The sequence below is a fragment of the Chlamydotis macqueenii genome, chromosome 2 (genome assembly GCF_036417535.1).
Source record: "Chlamydotis macqueenii isolate bChlMac1 chromosome 2, bChlMac1.mat, whole genome shotgun sequence".
Classification (NCBI taxonomy): Eukaryota; Metazoa; Chordata; class Aves; order Otidiformes; family Otididae; genus Chlamydotis; species Chlamydotis macqueenii.
This window is the reverse complement of record NC_141557.1, coordinates 2,520,474-2,544,846: the sequence shown is the minus strand read 5'-3', so window position 1 is coordinate 2,544,846 and position 24,373 is coordinate 2,520,474. Positions and strand designations below refer to the sequence as shown.

At 43.1% G+C, this 24,373-nt stretch overlaps 1 protein-coding gene across 1 annotated transcript in view; it reads right to left on the bottom strand.

The window, feature by feature from the left end:
* OBSCN (obscurin, cytoskeletal calmodulin and titin-interacting RhoGEF) overlaps nucleotides 1-24,373 on the bottom strand; it is a 193,346-nt gene that overhangs the window by 148,714 nt on the left and 20,259 nt on the right. The window contains exons 4-13 of the mRNA XM_086741706.1: nucleotides 24,094-24,354; nucleotides 20,471-20,773; nucleotides 19,388-19,654; nucleotides 18,449-18,724; nucleotides 14,521-14,793; nucleotides 10,547-10,822; nucleotides 9,890-10,165; nucleotides 9,162-9,437; nucleotides 4,098-4,373; nucleotides 3,134-3,409 (exon numbers count right to left, since the gene is read on the bottom strand). Coding sequence (XP_086597832.1) covers nucleotides 3,134-3,409; nucleotides 4,098-4,373; nucleotides 9,162-9,437; nucleotides 9,890-10,165; nucleotides 10,547-10,822; nucleotides 14,521-14,793; nucleotides 18,449-18,724; nucleotides 19,388-19,654; nucleotides 20,471-20,773; nucleotides 24,094-24,354 — 2,760 coding nt within the window. The remainder of the gene's footprint in view (nucleotides 1-3,133; nucleotides 3,410-4,097; nucleotides 4,374-9,161; nucleotides 9,438-9,889; nucleotides 10,166-10,546; nucleotides 10,823-14,520; nucleotides 14,794-18,448; nucleotides 18,725-19,387; nucleotides 19,655-20,470; nucleotides 20,774-24,093; nucleotides 24,355-24,373) is intronic.

Below are 24,373 nucleotides of genomic sequence, written 5' to 3'. Positions count from 1 at the left end.
GCAACAAAAGCTCCGTTTTGCCTTCTCTTCTCTAGGCTGAACAAAAGCCAGTTCTCAGCCCCTCCTGTATGACACGTGCTCCAGCTCCTGTCATCTTGGCCACTTCCAATGGAGCTGTGCCAGTAGCATCTTGGATTTCCAGATGTAATAGCTGCCAGATTCTCCAAGCAGGCAGGCATTGAATCAAGAACAGTAATTTGATTTTAGGCTTGGTTTTGGTAAATTCTAAGGACATAATTTTAGAAGCTGGGCATGGGAAATAACCTTTGATATAGGGATCATAAGATGATCTAATCTAAAGTAAATAGAGGAATCACTAAACACATCTCTAACACACTTATTTGGAACTAGTAAACTTGTATGAATTACAAGGACTGATAAAGGAAGAAAATATGAACAACTTGTTCAAGACTTAATTTGAGAGACATGGTATCTTCACACTAAAGTGTCCAGAATCTACATCTCATCCAGTGGAAAAGCAGGAAGGAAAAGATTAGCAAGGCCAGCTAAAAAAATATGTAACTGCCCTTTAAATTCCTTTAAAAGGCAAAGCACAAAGAAGGAAAAAAGAACAACCTGCTGGAAAGCTGTCTCTCTGAGGTCAGGAACTGTAGTGATAAAGCGAGATTTGCCAAAAGTCAAGGTGAATCCAAGCTCATGAAGGAAGTTAAGACAACTACCAAGGGATACTCCAGCACCAGAAATATACGTGGACAAGGGAAGAAGTGGGGCCGTGATGCAAAGAGTGTGGGTTTCATGTTTCAGAGCTCTTTGTATCACACTTCCAAAGAAAACAAGCCAATCTTCCTAGAAAGTGTTCTCCTACATGCTAATTTGACCATTTGGGCTCTTGCCCTCATTCTAGTTAGACATTTTGCTCTTCGATATAAAGCAATGAAGGTTACACAAGGAGGTTGACTGAGGGACTCCTAAGCTCACATGTTGTGTTTCATCCTAGCCAACTCAGTTCAGTGACAGCTTTCAGTCTGAATTTTCCTCAGGGGAATGGTACTTCTTACACAAAGCCTAGTTGGCACTCCTGCTCAGCTGTATCATTAATCAACAGCAAGGTGGGGGGAAAAAAAAAAAAGTGATCTAGAGTTAAAGCACAGAGGGTCAGAAGATCCATTTTCCAGTTCTGGTTCTACAACGCACTTTCTCAGCAGTCTTGAAGGAGAACCCAAATGGCTCCCACCATTTCTGCCTTTAAAGTGACCAGTAAATTTCTCAGTGGCTCTCCTTTCTTGTATTTACCCATTTGCAAAATTTGGGTAACGGCCTCTCTTTGGTAGCAATGGGCTTGGTCAACGGTCATATACATCTTACAGACAAAGCACCTGTCCCCTTTCCCATGGCACCAAGTGCCTCGCGGCCTGTGATATGAAAAACACTTCCACGAGGTAGGACATTCTTCTTATCCCTGTTTATGGAGCGGATGTGAGATGCAGAGAATTTTGGTGATAGTCAGGTCCCCACCACGTCAATCTGCAGAGGACAGTGCTATTTTCCAAAAAATGCAGGCTATTTCCCAGTGTCCAAGCCATGGGATTTTCTCTCATGAATATAGCTGTTTCTCAGAAGTCCTAAACACAGGCCAATCTTTGGGTTTTCATCAAAAATCTCACACAACCCTCCATTATTGTGTCAACAGCTTTCCTTGCCCAGAGACAGACCTTTGGGCTAAGCTGCAAGCACAAACAACTGCTGAGATCGCTTCAGTGCCTTGTTGCATCCAGCAGTGGACAAAGCTCTCCTGATCCCAGATGAGAAGATCCTTCCACAAGAAGCTAAGAAAACCTCTTCCTTCAACCAGTGCGATAAGACCCTTTGTTAATTTCTGCCTTTCACAGTTTCATTTATAATCTGCTAGAATTTTTCCAACAGCTTCTGCTACGAAAGGCATGAATTGTTCGAAATAAAATTGCAGTCTCAGTCTCATCCTGTACTAATCCTACAACCTGCATAGAGCTGCAGAAAAAAAAAGTCACATAACTGAGCCACGGAATAAGTATTACCATAGTTTTTCTGGCACAAAGGAGAATTGCCAAACACAAAGGAGAACGAAGAAAATTTATCTCCAGTTTCCTCATAGAGTCACTCCCTACACACCACAGAATGCAGATGCGGCAGAGCAAGCAGAATGAAACCCAAGTGAGCTTGTACCTCAGCAAGACCAGCAACTGGCAGTCACGTGAATCTCAATGCCGTAATATCGTGCTTTTACTTAGGCCACACTGGGAGCAGGCCAGCCACAAACCAGCACAGAAGATACATCACCACATTCATAGGTGGGTCCAAAATAGAAAGCTCAGAGGTGTGACTGGTGCACCAGGCCGTGTAGATGCACACGCTTGTAAATAGACATGGTAAGACTGTAGCATTGGGTGAATCCATTGGAAGAAAGAGCGAGCAAATCTTTGCACCAAATCCAATTGTATTGTCCCATGTCTCTTCCTGGGATATGCTTTTAATTGGATGCACTAGGTTTTGTTCTGGTCCACAATCAGAAAAGAAACATCTACATCAAATTTAGGTAGTATTCCCTCATAACACTTTCAAGCAAAACAGAAGCGAGGACAATGAGAAGGGAAGTACTGGGTAACATTTTCCACAAAAAATAACTAGCAGCAAGGACAGAAATGTACGCATTGATGATTCACCAGCACACACAAACTACTAGATACTGATCCGAACTCACACTCAAAAACACGTGTTGGGCAGTTCCTCATGAAGTGAGGAACTCCTCATATTGGCAACATCTCTCAGCAAAGTTGTCTTGTATAGACGTGACAGAAAAGCTCTGTCCCAGCAGAGATGGAAACTACAGATTCTTAAAGTGGAACTACAGACTCCTAAAGAGTGCAAGGATTGTTGTATACTTGTCATCTTCTTACATCCTTTTCCTGAATAACCATTCCTGGTCAAAATCAGGGAAAGAAAAGAACACTAGCCTAAGTGGACTTTTCTCTTTCCCAAAGCATCCAAACACAAGCCCTCAATACTGAACTTTAAAACAACCACTTAAATTCTGTTGAAGATTCATATAGACCAATGCTGGAAGTAAATCTATGTCACTAGGAAACCTTCTTTACAGCTATAGCAAAAAAAAATATGTAATCAGATAAGCCCTCACCTGTGACTTCAAGCTTGAAGGTCAGTTTCTGGCCAGCAGCCTCACAGCTGTACTCCCCAGCATCTTTCTTCTCCACCTGACCCACCACCAGACGACGCGATTTGCCTTCCGACTCCACCTTGAATTTCTTGCTCGAGGTGATCAGTTTCCCCTCCTTGTACCATTTCACATCGGTCTTCTCCTGGGCCACCTCGCAGCTCAGCGTGGCATTTTCTGATTGTGCAGCTTTCACCTCTTTCTTCACCTTGTCCTTGTTGATGAAAGCATCTTCTGCTTCTGTGGAGTGGAAGAAGCAATTTAAAAGTCACAGGTATGATGATGCTGTCCAAAATGTTCACAAGGAAATGCAAAATCCTGCTTACAAGACCTCCCCACAACTCTGTCGTTTTGGAATGGTCCCACTCACAGCTATGATACACTCAGGCAGGACATGGCCCTCTGTACAGCCTGAGGACAACACATCAGCCACTTCTGAGCAAAATGAACCAATGCCTCAGGAGTTGAGATTCTTCCCATCCCCACAGATGAACAAGAAATCTGACTTTTGGTTCCTTAATATAACGCACAAATAAGAACTAAATCTCATCTGGCACTGGGAGTGCAGTGTAAGCCTTACCCACTCTACGAACTTCTTGAGCACGATTCCAGATCTATTTTCCTACACGCCTGGGAGCCGACCCCACATTTATCCCTATAAATCATAACGGCATATGCAGACTTGTTTAACTTTACTCTAAAATTAGAAAACCACAAGGACCGTTGAGTGCGATTTATCTCACAGATAAAGACATCAAGCTATAGGCATCCGTGACAGTGGATGCATGCAAGCTGTAGCTCAGTCAGCCTCAATACTCAATGAAGATCTAGGCTACACAAACCCTGGAACCTACAGAGTGATTTATTTTGCTCTGTAGTAAAGGGAACTCACGGACCTTTCTGTGATGAGAACCAACGTATCTCCTACCTGTGACGACAATCTTGAAGGTCAGTTTCTGGCCAGCAGCCTCACAGCTGTACTCTCCAGCATCTTTCTTCTCCACCTGACCCACCACCAGACGACGCGATTTGCCTTCCGACTCCACCTTGAACTTCTTGCTCGAGGTGATCAGTTTCCCCTCCTTGTACCATTTCACATCGGTCTTCTCCTGGGCCACCTCGCAGCTTAGTGTGGCATTTTCTGACAGTGCAGCTTTCACGTCTTTCTGCACCTTCTCTTTGTTGACAAATGCATCTTCTGCCTCTGAAATAGGGAAACATTAGGGAAAAATACATAAGATATAAATAGTTTGCAACAAGACCATATTACATGTATTTTTGTGTAGCTACTCTACAGGATCATTTCGTGGAAGTAACATTGCTTTGCAGTTTTCTTTAATCACACAGAACAATGCACCCTCAAAACACAGCCTATATAATTACCACACCTCTCTGACAACTCTTCAGGAATGGCTCAACTGCCTTACTTTCAAATTTCTTATAATGAAGACAAAGCTAAATTTCCCCCTTTGTGTCTTCAAGGTATTTCTACACCCTACATTTGGAACTATCCAAATGAAGTACAATTATGAGTTGCCACCTTCACCGTCACATTATTTACAGGAATTTACCAGCATCTCAGTATTTTAGATCAAGATTGCACGTTGTTCAGAAAGTATTTTGTAACTCAATTCCAAAGAAATAACATATATACAGTTATTTATATGTACAAGTACTTGGCCTACATTATAAATAAGACTGGCCTATAAAATTTGAGGTATACTTTTCTTTCCTTGGAAATCTCTGGGTTTTCTTTTTTCAGAAAAAAAAATGGCCATAGCGAATTTTCTCTTAACACTTAACACAAGTAAGAAGAAAGAAGCTTTTAGAACTACTTTCTCCTGCAGTACAACTTAGAACCTCCATCTCAATACATGGAGTTGGCATCAAAAGGATATTGTGTGCAATTAGTAGTTAGTTAGGCACTTGCTTTGGAAAGATTCAGTTGTCACCTCGCTAAGTAGGGTCTGTTGTGATAGGATGAGGGGCAATGGTTTTAAAATAGAGGGAGCTAGATTTAGATCAGATATTAGGAAAAAACATTTTACCATGAGGGTGGTGGAACACTGGAACAAGTTGCCCAGAGAGGCGGTGGATGCCCCATCCCTGGAAACGTTCCAGGCCAGGTTGGACGGGGCTGTGAGCAGCCTGATCCGGTTGGAGATGTCCCTGCTTCTTGCAGGGGGCTGGACCAGATGACCTTTGAAGGTCTCTTCCAACCCAAACCATTCTGTGATTCTAAGTAGGACTGACTGATAAATTGCATCTTTTACTGATTACTTTAATGATTGTTTTACCTGGTTCTCCTTTTACCAACAACTGATGTGGTCACTGTTACCTTTTATATTAGTGTACATTTGAGATGTAGGAGGACAAATAGACACTGAGTAAATGGGCTGCCACGTCTTTTTCTACTGATCTGCCTTAAGAAATAACTGCACAAGAAGTGTAAAATATTTCTGGTATGCCTACATGATGAACATCCCAGAGGAATAACTCTCCAGCTTTTAGAAGCCCATGCCTATTTGGGCCCCAGGTACGTTACTGAGCGTTGAAATCCGTGATTTCATTGCTGCAGAAGCACAAGCTCCAAAGATAAATGCTGAACTAGCGAATGTATGGGTTTGCCATTGCCCTTCAGTTGCAGTGCAATCATGGAAGATAATTCATCGACCCAGTTTCAGGCATCTGGGTTACCTGGTTAAAGGTGACCTGGGAGGCTCTTGGTCATGGTGAACCTCTTCCATAACCTGTGCTACTGCTTTTCTCCCCTAGTCACTCTCTGCAGCCTCCTAGCACCATCCTTAACTCCTCCTTGATGACTTTCTCCCCTGCATACGGTCTCTGTCATGTTTGTGCCATGAGTGGCAGCAGCTGCCTGGGAGGGTAAGGAGTAGGGGTAAGTTCAGGTCAAGTTCCTACACTGCTGACCACGACTCTACATGCAATCCTGGAAGCCACATCGTAGGCTTGCCATCAATATTGCCCAGTCCATGAAAAGAGAGAGATCCTGCGGGGAGTGAGAAGAAGCAGGAACTCAGCTTATGTGCTCTAAAGCTGAGGTCCTCTGTTTATATTGGCTGTAGAAGGGGTGTAAGGAGGTGGTGTTGTCAAGGTGTCATTAACAAGGCAGCAAACAGAGCCTGGTCTGGGTGACGCAAAACTCCTCAAAGGCACACGTCAGCCCACTGCAGACTAAGCAGCATTTTGAGATCTAAAAAGAGCTCGAGCAAACACCATGGTTCGCATTCAAAACTGGTTGCAAAAATACAAACATATCAACTTCCATCTACAGCTTGGACTGTGGATATGCAAGGTGCACTAAACAAACAAGTTACAAACCAGCCTGTGTCAATGGGTGCTGTCTTTAAAATTTCAAGTTAGCAGGGCAGGAATATTCCAGACGGGTTACTCACTTGTTCTTTGCATTCTTGCCCTTTAATAGAAACCATTTTTATAGTCGTAGGAAATGTGAATAAAACTCTTAATCAGCTTATGTTATTTATACTAGCCAGTAATTTCCCTTAGAAACTTATTTTAAACAAGTATTCATGCAGATGACATTTCCAACCTCAGCTGCAGTTAGTTAGTGAAGTTCCACTGAAACTGATGAAAACCATTTTCAGGACATGGAACATTTGCCAACTTCAAACAAGGATCCCACTGCATACCACAGATCTTGAAATAATGAGATTTCAGAATCTGCTCTTTTGGCTACAGGTCCAGCCCAGTCCCAAGGTGTGCAGCATCTGCTTCTTTTTATGTTAAGCCAAAAAAAGCTATAGCTGCATCCCAATACTCAACACTGAGCATCTAACCTTCAAGTTGTCCTTAAACACGGAAGGCTTTGTGCTACCAGAAGTTCCTTGGAGCACAGGAGCCCTGAAAAGCTCTCTGAGTGCAATGGTAACAGGATAAATTAAGATCCAGAAAGCCACTGCACTTTGGGATAATCTTGTAGGATGAGGATTTCTAAAGCAATCACTCCGAGTACTCATAATCCCTCTTGACTTTCACACTAGATCGTTTTCCAGTGAGTGCTGGACTTGCATGTCGTGTTACAGTTGTACACATGAGAAATACAGCAACGGTAGCTAGGCAAGCAGTCTCCGCTTAGGACAGAGAAGGAAAGGTGTTACATTACCCTGTGCAGCCATGAAGTCATCCGGTTTGAAAGAGAACCGAAAACCTTTGGTTTCTGAGGCAGACAGCTAAGAATAGCCCTCAGCTAGAGAAATTTGAATGTAAAAGTATTGAATTTCTGTGTCTTCTGCAGAAAACATATGAATACATGAACTGGTTTCAGCAGGTGAGCATGAACTTGGTTTATAACCGTGGCTTTTCTATCAATGTCCATGTTGCGTTTTCTCTGAAAGATGCCTCTCAAATAAAGCCTTACTGTAACCCACACTTCACTGAAACTGGCAGTTCCCTCAGCCAAAAACATGAGCTACACTATTCAGGGAAAAAAAAGATGAAATTGCCCCACGTCACACTCTGCGTATCCCACACAGAGTGGGGACACATAACAGCTGATGGCTTACGGTACGCGCTACGGGGAGCAGCAAAGCTTTATGCTATAGCGGCAGTTGCACATTGCACAGAGAAGATGGAAGGAGCAGGATGCCCCAAGACATCAGGAGACCACTAAAGACTGCAACCTTTAGAAGGCAACAGCACTCGAGCTGTGCCCTGCAAGAACATCGGGTCTCCAGCACGGCTGCGAGCAGGAAAGTCAATAGACTCCCAAAGCAGTTGCTGTTTTACATAGCTGATAAAATGCCAGACCTCTGCCAGCATTATGGTCCCAGTGTGTCTGATGCCATAAGAAAGCAGAGGAGAAAATAGATTCCCTGTTCTGATCAGCTTGCAATGCAAGACAAGAGCCATAGCGTTACCAGAGAGGCACTTGGCTGCAAAGACAGAGAAACTTTATGAATATGAACAAAACAAAACCAAACCTTTTCTCATCATCTGATTCAGAAATGATCACTCAGAATGTCGCTGACATGTCCGTGGCTGCCTGGAGCCTGAGATAAAATTTACTGGACCTCTTGCAAGTTATACTGAGACCAAAGAAATCTCTAGTGTAGTCAGAGTGAAAGAAACAGCCTCAATGTTAAATCCTCAGGCTCCATATCATGTTGTTAAGGAGAAAAAATGTAAATACAACTAAATATTCCTGGGATCATGACTGGTCATTACAGATGTAGAAATCACAATGAACAGTCATCACCTTGGATTCAGCAGATCACAGATATGCGCAGTGCAGCTGATACAAAATTTTTAGGACAATACACTGCCATCAACTCCCAAACACTCTCAATGCAGCCACAATAAAACAGGGATCTTGTAAATGCTGATGTTTAAATATCACTTGGTAGACAAGTGTTTGCATCACTTCTCAGAGCTTTACAAATCACAGTTGGGTAGGCAAGGACAGATGAAAGAAGTGGCAGGGGATGAGTTGGATGAAAGGCTGTTAAATACGAAGTGTAAATCAAGTTGCACATATCTGTATCCATTTCTGTTCATCAACCACAAATTTTCATGGTGCATGGAGTTATGAAGCTGTGCTCGCATATGTGTTTTGCGCAGACAAACTGGAACAATTGAAGCAATTCCCTGTTTTGGGAGGGAGGACATTGCGTATAGAAAAGCTGAAACAAAGACGGAAGAAAACAGTTGCTTTCATGGATAAACAGCAAAAACGAGATGAGGAATACCAATACTGGGGACCAAATTGGTCCTTTTGCATAGTGCCTGCTAACCAAAACACTTAATTCACTATCTGAGCTTAAAGAGATGTCCAGGGACTTGAAGAGCTGATGTCAGGATAACAACAGGTAACAAGTAGATCTGCCCAGACCTACAATCTCACTGAAATGGTAGCTCAGACCAACATTGTAAAGTACTTTAACACCATTTCTAATATGTTCTCTAGGAGAAAACACCTAGACACAAAGAAAAGGCAATTAAATATGTCTCCCACCTATGACGACAAGCTTGAAGGTCAGTTTCTGGCCAGCAGCCTCACAGCTGTACTCCCCAGCATCTTTCTTCTCCACCTGACCCACCACCAGACGACGCAATTTGCCCTCCGACTCCACCTTGAACTTCTTGCTTGAGGTGATCAGTTTCCCCTCCTTGTACCATTTCACATCGGCCTTCTCCTGGGCCACCTCACAGCTCAGTGTGGCATTTTCTGATAGTGCAGCTTTCACCTCCTTCTGCACCTTCTCCTTGTTTGTAAACACGACTTCTGGCTCTGAGAAGAGACAGAAATTCAGAGTGTCTCCAAGATTGTTACCCAATTTCTTTATCATGGCTCACAGGTAACACAGGAAACCAAGCCTCTAACTGGAGAATACACATCTAAAACTACTGGAAGGACATGCAAACTGCTTTGTGTTGAGGTTTTTTGTGTTTTGTTTTGGTGAGTGCAGACATTGGGCAGACACTCTACTGCTCTGCAATCCATTGAAAATCAGCTGTGCTGCAGAGTTGTTCTGATTGCACCAACACGTGGGCATGGAGATGTGCAATCAGTACTTTCCTTTTCATGTTCTTGTCCCTACACAGATGGGTAACTCCTGAAGTTTTTCAAGGATGGAGCTCCCTGTCTTGAAGATTTTATGTTTTACATAGGAGATATAGAATAATATTAATTTTCTAAATATTCCAGAAATAGGAATGATGGGCTAAACAATCTTCTCTTACCTGTGACTTCAATCTTGAAGGTCAGTTTCTGGCCAGCAGCCTCACAGCTGTACTCCCCAGCATCTTTCTTCTCCACCTGACCCACCACCAGACGACGCGATTTGCCCTCTGACTCCATCTTGAACTTCTTGCTCGAGGTGATCAGTTTCCCCTCCTTGTACCATTTCACATCGGTCTTCTCCTGGGCCACCTCACAGCTCAGTGTGGCATTTTGTGTCAGTACAGCCTTCACCTCCTTTTGTACCTTGTCCTTGTTTGTAAACACGTCTTCTGTCGCTGTAAGAAAGCCACAATAGTCACACATAGCTTTTTGCTGTTGTCTTCCCTACTCAGAGCTCTTCAAACACCTCACCCTTCCGTTTTCTCCACTCCTGCACCTCTGTTACGGCCTTGCACAGTGATTCTGCAGGAGTTTTTCTGCAGATACACCAGCTAATTGTGAGAGGTGCAGAAGTTATCATTCTTGCCCATAATTCTTTCATGGTTACAACTAGATATGGATGCAAAAGTGTGTGTATAAAATGTTGATAAGACGGTTGAAAATCAAGACCTATGGCTGAAATATTTCAGAGAGGTTTTGAGATGATCCTCTGAAGGTAAGATACCACCCAAAAATGGAATATTCCTTTTCCTTTGGCATTTCTAGCCTTTTCTCACCTCTGACTTTGACTTGGAATGTTGTGCTATCATCCTTCGTTTCGCAGGTATAGCTCCCTTGGTCTTGCTGCGTCACCTTCTTGATGATGAGCTTGCGGTGTGTCCCCTGGGAGATGACTGTTGTCCTCTGGTCCTGCTTCACCTCAGTTTGATCCTTCTTCCATACCACGGCTCCGCTCGCAGCTGACACCTCACACACCAGCTCAAGGTTTTCAGAAGGACTGACTGATATTTCTGGAGTCGTTTTGGGCTTGTTGACAAAATTAACAGCTTCATCTGAAAAGAGAAAGTAGTTTATGCCCTGATTCAGGCTTATCAGCACAATGTTAAGATATACGACTGATAATTATTTCACTGCTAGACACACTTGGGTGATCAAGTTTCACCTCTGGAGATGTAAACGTACACATGTGTGCATGGTACCATTGCAATGTAACTACGACAGATCGTTAACAGTTACGGCAATAAACTGGTTATGGGAGCAAGCCCTCCAGAGACACAACAGCGCTATCTCTACCGGAAAACTCGCTGTCCCAGTTTTAAATTATCCACAGAGTTAGTACATAACGGTCTCCAGTTTGGGAGCTGGGTATAGATCAATTCTTTATACCATGACATCCTATTAGGTCTACACCGTGGCACTAATACTAGCCTTAAGTTCTAGATAGACATGGATCTACGGCTTCCTGGATCCATAATCAAAATCCGCCTAATTAATATACATTCATTTTCTGCTCCCCTTTCGTAAGACAGGCATGAAAGCTCTCACAGAGCACAGACGTGGTAGTTCCTATTACCATGAGCAGAACCTGGCCCAACACCATGAAACCATAAAGCCTGACGTGTGCTTTAATTCACAGCTCCTGTCTCATCACAGACATGAATGTTGATGCTTCACTTTCTGACAGATGGTGCAAAGTCCTTCTCTAATCTTCAGATAATTGCCCTCAGTTACAGTGCAATCCTGTTCATCTCTCCTACATCCTTCTGGATCTTCTAAATCAAGCTGAGATGCCCTCAAGTTGCCGGCACTTTAATCACCGCTCCTTGTTTCTGATTTCAGGCAAACTCTAGGGAATATATATTGACGTCTGAGTCCACAGACAGCTTTGAAAAGATCTAAACCGCCTCAGAGAATCTCGTTAGAGAAGTGATGAGGAGCTTTCTTTTACATGTTTCTGAGCCCATTTCTGCAGCCCCATGTTCATAATATCAGTCCCACTGGACTAATTCTTCCCCAGACCAGATCAAGGTACATATGGGACAATCTCATCAATACGATATTCTCCACCTTCAAGACGACTAAGTTAACGTATGAGCCAAGAGTGTCACATCTTTCTGCTGAAACTGATTCGTCAGCAGAGAACTCGCAACTCATACAGCTCAAGCAGTAGAGGTTCCTGCTTCGACACCTCAGCTCAGGCTCTGTTGACTGCACAGACTGGAAGCCACACATATGAGCTGCGCGTGCACACACACGCACACAGCATGGGTCACGTACGCAATATTTTTATCCCCTCAGATTTTTTTGCAAGTGTATTTGTAAAGGTAAAAGTGAAGGCAACTAAGTGGACACAGGCACCTTGTGTGCAGAATGTGAGCAAACCTATCCGACACACCCCGTCCCTAAGCTAACGAGCAATATTTGATGAGCATGTTGGGTATTTCATACCCTTCATTCCATCAAGGCAGCTCTTGCCTGAAGAGTGAGCTGATGGCTGTTGGTTACAACCAACTTTAGCTTAGTATTGCATTTCTTTTAGCAGCAACTGTTGCTTTCAGTCACTGAGTATCCCAAGGACAATTGCTATGCTGCACTCATATCAGGCACGTCTGTGGCATCAGAGAACAAATATTTCATTAGAAATCATAATCATTAGGACTGATCTATTTAAAAAAAAAATAGATGACCAAGGAATCATAGAATCATAGAACGGTTTGGGTGGGAAGGGACCTTCAAAGGTCATCTAGTCCAACCCCCCTGCAAGGAGCAGGGACATCTTTGACTAGATTGGGTTGCTCAGAGCCCCGGCCAACCTGGCCTTGAACATTTCCAGGGATGAGGCATCCACCACCTCTCTGGGAAACCTGTTCCAGTGTTCTACAGCCCTCAGTGTAAAAATTTTTTTCCTAATATCCAATCTAAATCTATCCTCCCTCTATTCTGAAACCATCACCCCCAGTCCTGTCACAACAGGTCCTGCTGAAGAGTCTCTCCCCACCTTTCCTGGAGCCCCCTTTAGGCACTGGAAGGCTGCTCTAAGGTCTCCCCGGAGCCTCCTCTTCTCCAGGCTGAACAGCCCCAGCTCTCTCAGCCTGTCCTCACAGGAGAGGTGCTCCAGCCCTCTGACCATCTTTGCGGCCTCCTCTGGACCCTTGGAGGAAGGTCCCTCCAGAGTCCTGGAGTTCACGATGGGTAACTCATTACCATATAGATAGATTACTTCCCTGAGCTAAGACCATCCCCTGACTGTGCAGTGCTTCTTCTTAGCACTCTGGAAAACTTTAATGGTGCTGTGCTGAACAAGGTAGAAATTCCCCTAGCTAAGACCTTGCTAACCCAATCCTTGTTCATCAAAAAGTTCGCAGAGATACACAGATTACTTAGCAGATACCCGTTTTCTTTGTCTGAGGCGTGTGATATTTTGTCATAGGAGTTACAAGCGAGATTCACGTAAGCTACACAAGGTCATCAAAAAGTTGAGCATCTAGTCTCAAGTAATCATGCAGGCTTCCTCTGTATTTGATACTGAGGCAAAGGCAGCTCAAGAAAACTTTTAAAATCCATCTTAGGCAGGTCTCATGAGATAGTACAAATCAGATGATACACATTGCCCTTTGGGGATCAGTTCTGACAGAGCCTGGTTGGTTCTTTTAGAAGAACCAATGGTTGATTTAGAAGAACCAATTTTTCAATGTGTGTAGACAGGGACTACGAATTACACTCAAAGTGAAATTGAATAATGTTGGATTCTCGGCCAAAGGGAACTGGAGGCAGGGTGCAGCATGAATACCTGAGTTGTAAACTGGAAGCAATCCCTCTAGTTCAGTAAACCCTGCAGCCATCCCTCAAGTCCAGTGCTGTGCTAGATCAGTCAGCTCTGCTGATTTGAGTTGATGGACAGCATCACCATAACATGGATGTACTGTTACAGGTGACAAGCATTCCGTTGTTTCTTCATCTAAATGCCATTGCACTGCAGCACGCAGACACACCATGTGAAGCTTTCAACAGAGTTTTAATTTGTAACTTAGGACTGGGCTCCAGACATAAGGCTGTAAACCACTTTTAGAAGAAAGGTTTTCACCAGGCTATGCAAAATTAATCACTTGAATTTCACAGACATTGAATTTCACAGATAAATTCTTGTGTCATTTTATACTTTGGCTCCATCCTGAACTGGAACGCGTCAGTGGCAAGTATTTCTGTTCTGGGCTTGACCTGACAGCCATGTGCTTTACGGTGATGGACACGTCCCATGAACTAATGTCTTCACTTACAGTACCGCAGGGAGATGTCTCAGAGATCACAGCGCCCTTTAGGAATAGCAGAAACCTCTCAACTCTCAAAATCAAGAGTTAAACTTCTCAAAGGAGGACACAGGACTTTCACAGTAAGACTTTAGGACCACCATGGTCAGGAGGTTCAAAGACAATGTACGTGCTGAGGCAATCCCTGAGCTAAAAGAATAAAGGACAGACGTGGCTCTCAGCCTGTTCAATCGGCGGGATGTTTGAGTCATGGCTCCAACCCTAGCAAAAGCTTGTGCTGTCTTGTGTACGTAACAGCATCGTTATATTGTGTGCTATATTGTGGATTTGCATAGGACGATGGTAAGGGTCAGAATCTCTGAAATTGTGCTGTGCAATCTTGGCCCCAAAATCTGGCAATTTACAAGGTGAGACAGATATAATGAACCAAGTCGTGTGTCTCTAACACAGACCTTGAACCCACATTTGCATCGCAAGCTTACCTGAGACTTTTAAATCAAAAATAAGAGTGTCGTCTCCAATTTTGCATGTGTATATTCCTTCATCTTCTTTTGTCACAGCTGAAGCCACAAGCTTATGCAGTTTTCCTTTATCTTCCATGGTGAATTTATTGCTGGCTGTGATTTCTTTGCCGTCCTTGTACCACTTAACCATGATGTTGGCCTCAGAGGTCTCAGAAACAAATTCAGCCTGTTTTCCAGAGATGGCCCTGATAACTCCTCCAGTTTTCTCTTTGTTTATGAAGTTTGCAAGTGCTGAAACAAGACATAGACACATAGAGTTGATAAAGAATTGTGTGGACATCAGTAAATATGTACAACACCTACGTCTACATTAGGTATTAATTTATCATAAGACCAAATACGCATGTTCAGTTATGGATCTAATTACTAGATTCTAATGGAGAAGCAGACAAAATCCAGTCTTTATGAACCATATACCTGATTATCATACATCCAGAAAACTAGAGCATATACAACACAGGAGACTGAGCCAACAGGAAAGGAAGTCCTAGGCAATAGGGCTTCAAGAAAATATCTGCGAGAGGTGAGGAAAGATATGACACAAGCAAACAGGACGGAAAGCAATGAGGGTTATTCAGTCATTGCATTGTAAGCACCTGGGAAATAGAGCAACTCTAAAAAAGGTTAAAATGTAATCTAGAGAAATTAAATTATATTACATTAAAAAATCTATACAGATATCACACAGGACTGAAATTAAAATAAATTTCTTCCTGGAAATTAACCAGAGCATAGAAGACAAATAATAAATCTGGCACCATACTAACAAACAGTGGAATAATTGAGTCACCAATTGCCTCGAAGCAAAGATTCAAAAATCCACCAGTATCTTAGCTAAAAATATGAGCCTGAAACCGCAGTCTTATTTTACTCTAAATAATTGAATTAATTTTCATATATCTTTTTAACGTATTGTTTTAAAACAACACATGCCACCAAGTCACTTTGTGGAGACTGGGCAGTCAAAGCTACGAAAATCAAAGCCCTAATTATGCATGCGGTTTTTTTTCTTACTTTCAAGAACATGCTTGCACAACACGAATTACCAATGCTCCGCAGAATGCCTGGCAAAAGCAGTTATTAGCTTTCACTGCTGATTCTGTAACAGGCAGTTACAGCCCATGGTCTGGACCAGCTAAGCGTGACCCTCTCTTGACTTTTGCTCCCACGGTTTTATTATCAGTGCTCCGTCCTCGTGCAACACACGGGAGTTCTTTAGCTCAAAGACCCTACCCACAAGGATGGATTTTGCATTTAGTTTCCTTGCTTTTAAGTATATTACATTTCTCCAAGTCTATGCTAATGCTTTTAATTACTATTCATTAGGGAATAGATATTCACTGGCTTGTACAATGGCAGTGTCTGGAGACTTAAAAATGAAGAGTGAATTGACTCGCCAAGCAGTACACAGGTAAGAAAGGAAAAGAAAACCCCAGTCCCAGATCTCCCCCAGTCTCAGACTAAGAAATACCCAACCAGCAAATAAACAGGGAAAGAGAAGGGAAGGACATGATGGTGCAGCCAAGTGCCTCTCTAGCTCTGGTCCTCAAGGGATTCTGTTGAATCACCTGCTTCTGGCAGGGACAGGAGCTTGCATTTGACTTCTCCAAGTCCCTACCAGCCCCTTTTTTCTAGGCTTTACTAAGTCTGCTTATTAGAAACAATACCTGCAGGTAAAGAAGTTATACCAGAAGCATTTAAACCATGGAAAATCTTCTTTTTAAATGATTTTTTTTCTTGGAGCCTCCGTTTCCACTTGTTTCTCTAACGACTCATAACAGTAGAGCTTTCCCTACAGTACGACAACACCGCAGTCCCCTCCTCTACCCAACCACCTACGCCCATGAAGCCTGCAGGGACCCAACACTGCTGAGACCTCTACTTCCCCACCAGCATTGCTGGCCCTTGGTCCCCAGGTTAAAAGGTTTGTGGGGAACTTCCTTTCACTTCCTTAGAAAACCAGAGTGAAAAATACAGCCGCAGCACCCTGAAGGAGACTTCTCAGATGTCCCATGTCAACGCAGGAGGTCATGTGTCAGAGGATGCCTGGCACGTGAAGTGTCACGGCAGTGGCAAGACTGCAGTGAGAAATGGCAAGTGCGTTTTCTAGAAGGGCTCTTTTGGGCAGTAGGCCCAGCGACTGACACCACTCTGGCCGCGATTCGGGACAGCGGCCTCTCGGCAGCCACGTGATTCCCACATGCCAGACACAGCTGATCTGCGCATCAAATGATTCACCAGCTAGCTGTGCCTGATTTACAGGAAGAACAAATAGGTGGCCGTGATGCCAAAAGGTAAAATACTGGGACAGCATTTGTGAGCCTCATCCTACAAGGATGAGATCTATCAAAGCTGATTCTCCAGGAATCAAGCTACAAACAGCAGATGTTTAAGTTACAGCTTGTCGACACAGATTTTACAATAATAGCATCGATTACTCATTTGATAGTCACATTATAGAGAGAAGCACATGGAAACATCCATCAGCTAATTCAATTAAATCTGTGAGTAGATCTGCCAATGTGAAAAATTATGTTAAAGAGGCAGAGAGAGAGAGAAGAAAATAAAAATTAAGAACAGCTGCCAAATGTAGACAGCAAATTCCTCCCTCCTTAAACGTAGTCACATTTTTAAATTTTTTTTTTTCAGCTCCCAATGCCTCTCTTGAGTTTGCTCTTTGAGAACAACCAAAGAAGTTGTCAGATGCAAAACACACATTATTCTGGGGCTTTATTGTTTCTACAGAGACAAGGAGGGTGAGAAGCCAGCAGAATAAGATGAGGAAGCACCTCATACGTACTCAACGTAGAAGCAGCGTGATCATTGCTGGGAAGAAGGTGAGGGGTGAGTTACGGGACAGAAGACAGAAATTAAATGTCTTTACAAAGTGAACTTGCCAGTTCAAAGCAAAATAGCTACAGAGCTCACCCCAGATGATGTCTGACAACAGGCTAGACTGTCCTGGAGTCGGGTTTTATACTCTGAGCCTCATAGACATCTAGATGATACCCATGAGTAATGGTCTGGGGGATACACTGGGGCTTTTCAGCCAAAACTTTACCCCACTGAAGGCAGAGGAAACTCTCCTACGAACTAATTAACTGTAAGAGGGAGTCTTAACGCTGTTGGTTTCAGGGTAAAGGTTCAAGATTCCACATCTTGCTCAGGGAGTGGATGTGCCCACCAGCGAGGCAGCAAGCAATCAGGAAGGGACTGCCATGAAAACAAGAACAGCCAAACAACAGACTGGCTATAAAACAGTACTGGTTCAAATCTAACAAATGAGAAATATTAAAGGAAAACGACATTTTTCTGTTTGTTCTATACAGCCCTCCATCTGAATACCTTGCAAAATAGCAATGGTTGAAGCCATTCGATGTGCCCTAGAAAGCTCTGTTCTTGTGCACCAGAGTATTGACAGAAAATAAAAAAAAAAACAAACAACAAAAAAATCCCACAGTGCCAAGATGATCTTGGACCATCAGAACTTTAATCAGAGCTGAACTAGCTCTTCAGTGACTTGTCTGATTTCACCCAGCAAGTATAGGGCAGACCTGAGATCAGGTCTATCATGTCCTGCCCATGTGGCTGAGTTTCTTCATCACAAGAGCACCTTTCCACCGCTCACCATTCAATCTCACGAAGTAACAAGATGTCAATTTGAGTGAACGCACAGCTCTTACCACTGAGACAGCGTTAGATGCCAAGTTTACTCCCAAGTTCTCCTACTCCGGGACTACCGACACGGTCAATGCTAGATGTTGACGAGGAGTTACCACAACCCCCTTCACTGCCTCTGGAGCACTCCCTTTCTGTCCCTTGATGGCTCTGTTGGCTTAGGGCAGGAGCAGGCCATTAATACAAAGCAGCCCAGGCAGTCACATACCTTTCACCGAAAGCTGATAGAGCATTTTATCCCCTTCACAAATGCACTCATAAACTCCAGCGTCCTCTGCTGCAGTGTTGCGAATTTTCAGGATGTGCTTCTTCCCCACGGTTTGAAGTTCATATTTTTCACTGGCCTTGAGCTCTTTCCCATTCTTCATCCACTTCACAGTAGCCCCCGTGTCTGAAAGCTCAGCCTGAAGTTTGGCTTCCTCTCGCAGCCGAGCAGAGACCTTTTCCATCTCTCTGCTCTTGTTGGTAAATCTCACTGCAGCACCTGTCAGGAGCAAAGGCCTTGTTATTTCTAGTTACAGCAGGTTAACGTGCCCCTGATATATGTCTGCTGTAGACCATGAGATCTCTGAAAAAGTATTAGGTCCTGTTCCTGCCCTCACACTTCTGTCAATACTATGCATTTTTTTCCAGTTCAGGAGACCCAATCTGGTTTTATTGCTAGAGTCAATAAGAAAAAAAAAAAAAAGAAAAAAGAAAAAAGAAAAAAATGTATAACTTTCTACTGATTAATAATACTCTAAACATCCTTCTGCAGAAATTAGCACCCAAAGTCAATAACATCCTTCCAGAATGAATGTCTATTCATTTCCTTTTGCCATGCAATGTAGGGAGATACAGATCTTATCACTTCATAGAGGAAAGCTGGAGCACCCAACTCTGAATGCTAAATTGAGTTGCATGATACTAACATGATCACACACATCTGTGGTAGAGTAAAAAACCTCCACGAAAAAAAACTTTGTTAGTAATCAATGCTCCTTTACTTTTGAAAGACTCTACTACCATCAGAAATATTAGTCAAAGCTGGAGCTGAAATTACTGGTCTAAGGTGACCAGTGAAAGCTTCCAGCCCCAGTTCTAATGATCAGGTGACAGGAACTGCTCCTCGATTGGAAGAAGAAAGGACAATGACCAAAGTAAATACCTTTCACGCTCATCTTGGTGCTGGTGTCAACATTGTTGGCAACAAATTTCACTTCTGCTCCATCATCATTCTTGGTGACGTTCTTGATGATCAGGGTGTGAGTAGTTTGAGTTCTCTTAATGATGTAGGTCTCACTTTCCTGTAAGACTTTACCATTAAGGTACCAAGTGCCGGAGCATGTCTTTGTGAGGTCGACAGTAAACAGTGCATCCCCTCCAGGTACAGCTTCAACGGTTGTCAGGGGAGTTTTCACAGCCAGAACTGGTTCTAGGGAAGAAGAACAACACACATCTCTGAAACCAAATGACACAAGACTGCCACACTGGAGAACAGTTGTTCGTAAGAATAAAGTTTTCAGAGGAAACAAGTCATGAGAATAAAATCCTGCAGCTTTCTACAATTTGCATGCGCTGAAAGGAATACATAGTTGATCAACAGGATTTGATGTCTACAGCTGCAGATAACTGACCTCTGGCATTAGGGTAAGTCCTCTTTCTGCAGGAAAAGAACAATAGGTGTATTTTATTTATTTTTTTCCCTGAGATGTTTAAAGGTATAACAAGTCTGAACCACCAACAAATCAAATGACGAAGCAATCCCATTGCTTGCTCAATGATCCTATGGGCACATTGGCAACCTAGAAAATAAAGTAAACTCCCCATATGTCTCCTAATAGCTCTAAAATTGAAGAGAGACAGACTGGAACCTGGTTTTCATGACAGTACGACTGCCATATAAATATTCTCTAGATGCAAGTTTGATATCTCATTTATATGCTTAAAATTTTATCATAAGCCCACTTCATTTTTTCCTTTCATATCAGGTCTGGAAGAAGCACTTAAAAGGCTTAAGATCCATTGCAGAATGCTCTGCCGCTCACACAGCCTGATGTGAGATATTAGGGTATATGCGTGCTCAGCAGCTCTATCGTGGAAAAGCAACCACCGTCACATTGGTGATGGTCAGGGGTTGAAATGAGAAAGAGCAAAACCTGACCTCCACAAAGTCATAGGAAACGTTTTTAGAGCATCCGCGGGGCCGATCAACACAGACTGACCCATTTTACGATGGTTTTGTGCTCACCAAGGTGCAGGCTCCCTGGGAACTCCAGGTAGGGGCTCTGTCCATAAGCGTTGACGGCAGACACTCTGAACTGATAGTCAGCCTCTTCTGACAGGTTGCTCACTGTGAATTCTGTGACAGGGACGTGAGACTCATGGCACCTCATCCAGGAAAAGCCAGTTAGTTTCTTGCGTTCCACGACATAGCCATTGATTGGAATGGGGCGGTCCATCTTCGGAGGGGACCATGCTAGCGTCACTGAGGTTTCTGTTTTATTTTTCACCACAGGGTCAGCTGGGGGTTGGGTGGGAGGTTTTTTGGGAGCTGTACAAGGAGAAAAAAAAAATAATAAAAAAAAAACAAACAAAAAGCAGAGCAAGAAGTTAAGAAGTTTATGTCTGAGTGGAAAAGCCACTGTGCCTCACTAGTGGCAAAAAAAATCTAGAGCTTATGCTGGTCTCAAGGCTATTCTAGCTTAATAATCTTCCATAAAACATTGATGTGAGATGAAAAAGCAAAAGAATGGACAGAAGATGCTTTTGGGCTGCATTACACAAAGATGTACAATACTCCTACCTCCACAGTTAAACATATGTGATTTCTACACAATGTCACAATTGTCTGCACAGACAAAGCGTCTACAATGAACAATTCATAGGCTGAGGTTTTCGGTGCTAGATACAGACCCACACCGCTTCCTACGCAGCTCCTGGGTAAAGCAGCCTAGCACTCAGCTTGTTATTTTCACTCAGAAGATGGGTAGAACCACCATCAGAGGTTGTTCAAAATTCTGTGCTCCAAATTCCTGTTCTACTTCCCTGGTGTGAATCCAGGCTAAAAAAAATAAAAGGCATCAATGGGATTAGTCTGGCGAGGCAGCCGAACTTTGCCCTTCATCCACCTGCTTACTAGTCATCATCGCACAGGGACAGTTGCACTAATATTGTAAGTGTGCTGGTATTTATCTTCAGCTAAACATTGTATTACTGGGACGTTTCTGAGATAAAAGATGGATATGAAGAAACTGTGCATGGGTTTTAGAGTTATGGAGATCTCAGCTGCTGGTTACACAGCCTTGGCTGTATTCTGTGGTCACTCTGTCTGGGTGTCTGTCCTCTGTCCTGCTTCTGAATTTTATGCTATCCCCACTCAGAAGGCCTTTTGTGGTTTTGTCTCCCAAGAGGGACAGCTATAATTGGGGATCTCTGTTTTAGTCATTTATGCAGAGCCAAGTTTGAGGGTCGGGGAATCAACTTCAAAAGGAAATTACAAAGAAATGTCCCCACCATGAGACCCTACTATCGAGGAGTTGTGGCTATTTTACAGTACCTGAGGTCACAAATGTATTCCTGCACATATTTGCATAATTAATATTTACACCATCCTCTCATTCCTCTTGAAACCTTTAGAAAAGGCTAAAATGCCCATCAGAGTTATTCACCATGTTCTGCCACTGATACGGCCAAGAGGCTAGGAATTATCTGATATGCTCCATTTACACATCTACTGACACGGTAAAGGATTCATTTCATTTAATTTCAGCTATCTGAAAGTTAGGTGTCTGGTTTAAGTCAATTATCCAACTCCAACTGCAATCCCATGGAGAACAGCATACTCAGGAGCAATTCATCCCAGCTTAAAGAAGGTGTGTGAGATGGGTGAAATGAATCACTCACTGAAGATATTCAGGTATTCATGACTATAGAGGGAACCTGTAAGATAAGCCTAGACTAAAAACCAAAACCCGAGACAACTGATCTGCTTTCTGCCTCAGTTTACCCATCTGTAAAACAGGCGTAGTAACAATGCAAGATACTGAGCAAATAATATATAAATATTACTTGCCTGAAAAATGCTATTAAAACAGCCAGCATTGATCATGTCCAGCTAATTGAAAGTGATGCAAACGTAGTACACACGATTCTTCAAGCAGCTTAGCAGGTATGCATGAAGTGTAAAAATAGGAAATCTCAAGGCGATACACTTTTTCTTCATTACAGAAATAGACACATAAGTGTTTTGGGGTGCACAGTTACCGGCCTGTCAGTTACTGCAGGTCAGAGCTAGATGCCAAAGGTCCCATCAGTGTAGCATTAAGCTGAATACTAGATGCTGGAATGAGATCTCCTGACCTTCCCATCAGCAGCTGTAATGTAATATTTTCTCTAGAGATACCTGTTTGTGGGAAGGAAGCTTCTTACCTTTTCCTATTCCATGAATCAACACTTGCTTCAAAACATAAACAGCAGAGCTCGAAATCGAACTGAACTTTGCTGTTCAAGATTTCTTTTTTCCACTGAGTAATTGCAATTTGGAGGTGGCGGTGGGAGAAAAGTAGTATTATTCTTCCCAAATAGTGACTAGAGTTGGTGACTTGTTCACGTGCAAAGTGGAACTGCAGCAGGGCTAGAAACTACGTGCAGTTCTCTGCCCTAAATGAAACAGCTTTTGCCTAGGAAATGCAACGCCATCAAAACAAAGCATCATAAAATTAGGCAACTTCACCAAAATTTCTAGTCCAATCTCAACTACATTGCACCTGCTGCTATTGCTCTGTCCATGGAAACCCTTGCTCAGGTCAGACGTGCCAGCTGAAGGGATTCTCCAGCCTGTGTATTGTATCAGCCTCCCCAAGTAAAGCTAATCAAGATAAAGGTCCCCTCTTTCAGCATGGCTACCATCAACTCACAGGGTCTTCCCAACTTTGTCATGTCAGAGAGAGGATGAGAGGACACGACTTTGTTGGTCTACACAGAAGGAGGGAAACTATATTTTCAGGAAGAAGCATTTTTTCCTTCTTCCTGCAGGTTTTTTAGCATATATTTTACTTTAATGCAAACAGCTTAAGAAGCTAAAATCAGAGTAAGATGTTTCAAGTTTGGTGAACATTTGACTGCCCCCAAAATGCTTCATGTGTGCGTGCACAGATGTTAATTCACATAAGTTTTTACTTGCTAGAATGGAAATACTCTGCCAAAGGTGTTCAGGGCACCTATCTACTTCCTTGTCACAGCCAGCATACCCACAAGCTGTATGGGTATGTCTCTGTAGACTCAGGACCTAGGGAAGGAATTAAATGCTTGCTGACTCTCCCCTTGAAATCCTCAGCGAAGGAGAGAGAGGGAGAGGTAAGTGGCCCCTATTTGCTAGAACGAGTATTATCCCCATAGCAAGAATTGCTAAATGTCCCTCAAAGAAACTAATGATTTTGGAAAACGGAGGTCAGAATGTAGGAGAACCTGCATGCTCTATGTACAATGAAGTAAGGCAACTACAATGTGTACAGCTTACACAATGTTTTCTAAGCACCTCCTGACGGGGACAACACATATGTCCTTTACCCCATCTTTTACTCAATTATCAGTTTATATTGACTCCAGTATGAAATGAGAACGGTATGGAGAAGACACACATTTGCGCCATGCTCTCCTCCCAGGTCTCTTCTCTCTCTGTTTTGATCTCTCCGTAACATCTCATAATGCTAGCATTCAGGCTGTCGGCCTTTTGTGGCAGACACCAAACCTTCTGCTGTCTTTTTGGACAACAAACTTAGCATGGCAGTACCTAAAATGACAGTGCTAACACAGGAGTATCCGCTTGCTGGGAAAGACACAACACCAAGGTCAAATAACGGTGGAGCTTACTGGTCACAGTGAACTGGGTAGAAGTCCTGCTTTCATCAGCCAGGAAGGCAATCTCACCAGCATCTTCCATCTTACACTCTCGGATGATCATGGTATGTTGTTTGCCAGAGCATGTGATGGAGATTCGATCACTGGGTTTCACTTCTTCTTTATTTTTCAGCCATCTGATGTTCTTGCATTCATTGTCCAGCTCCACACAGAAGATGGCTGTATCGTTTGTGAAGACCGCAGTCTTTCGTGGAAGTTTTTTAATGATGTTGCCTTTAAATAAGAAAGTAAT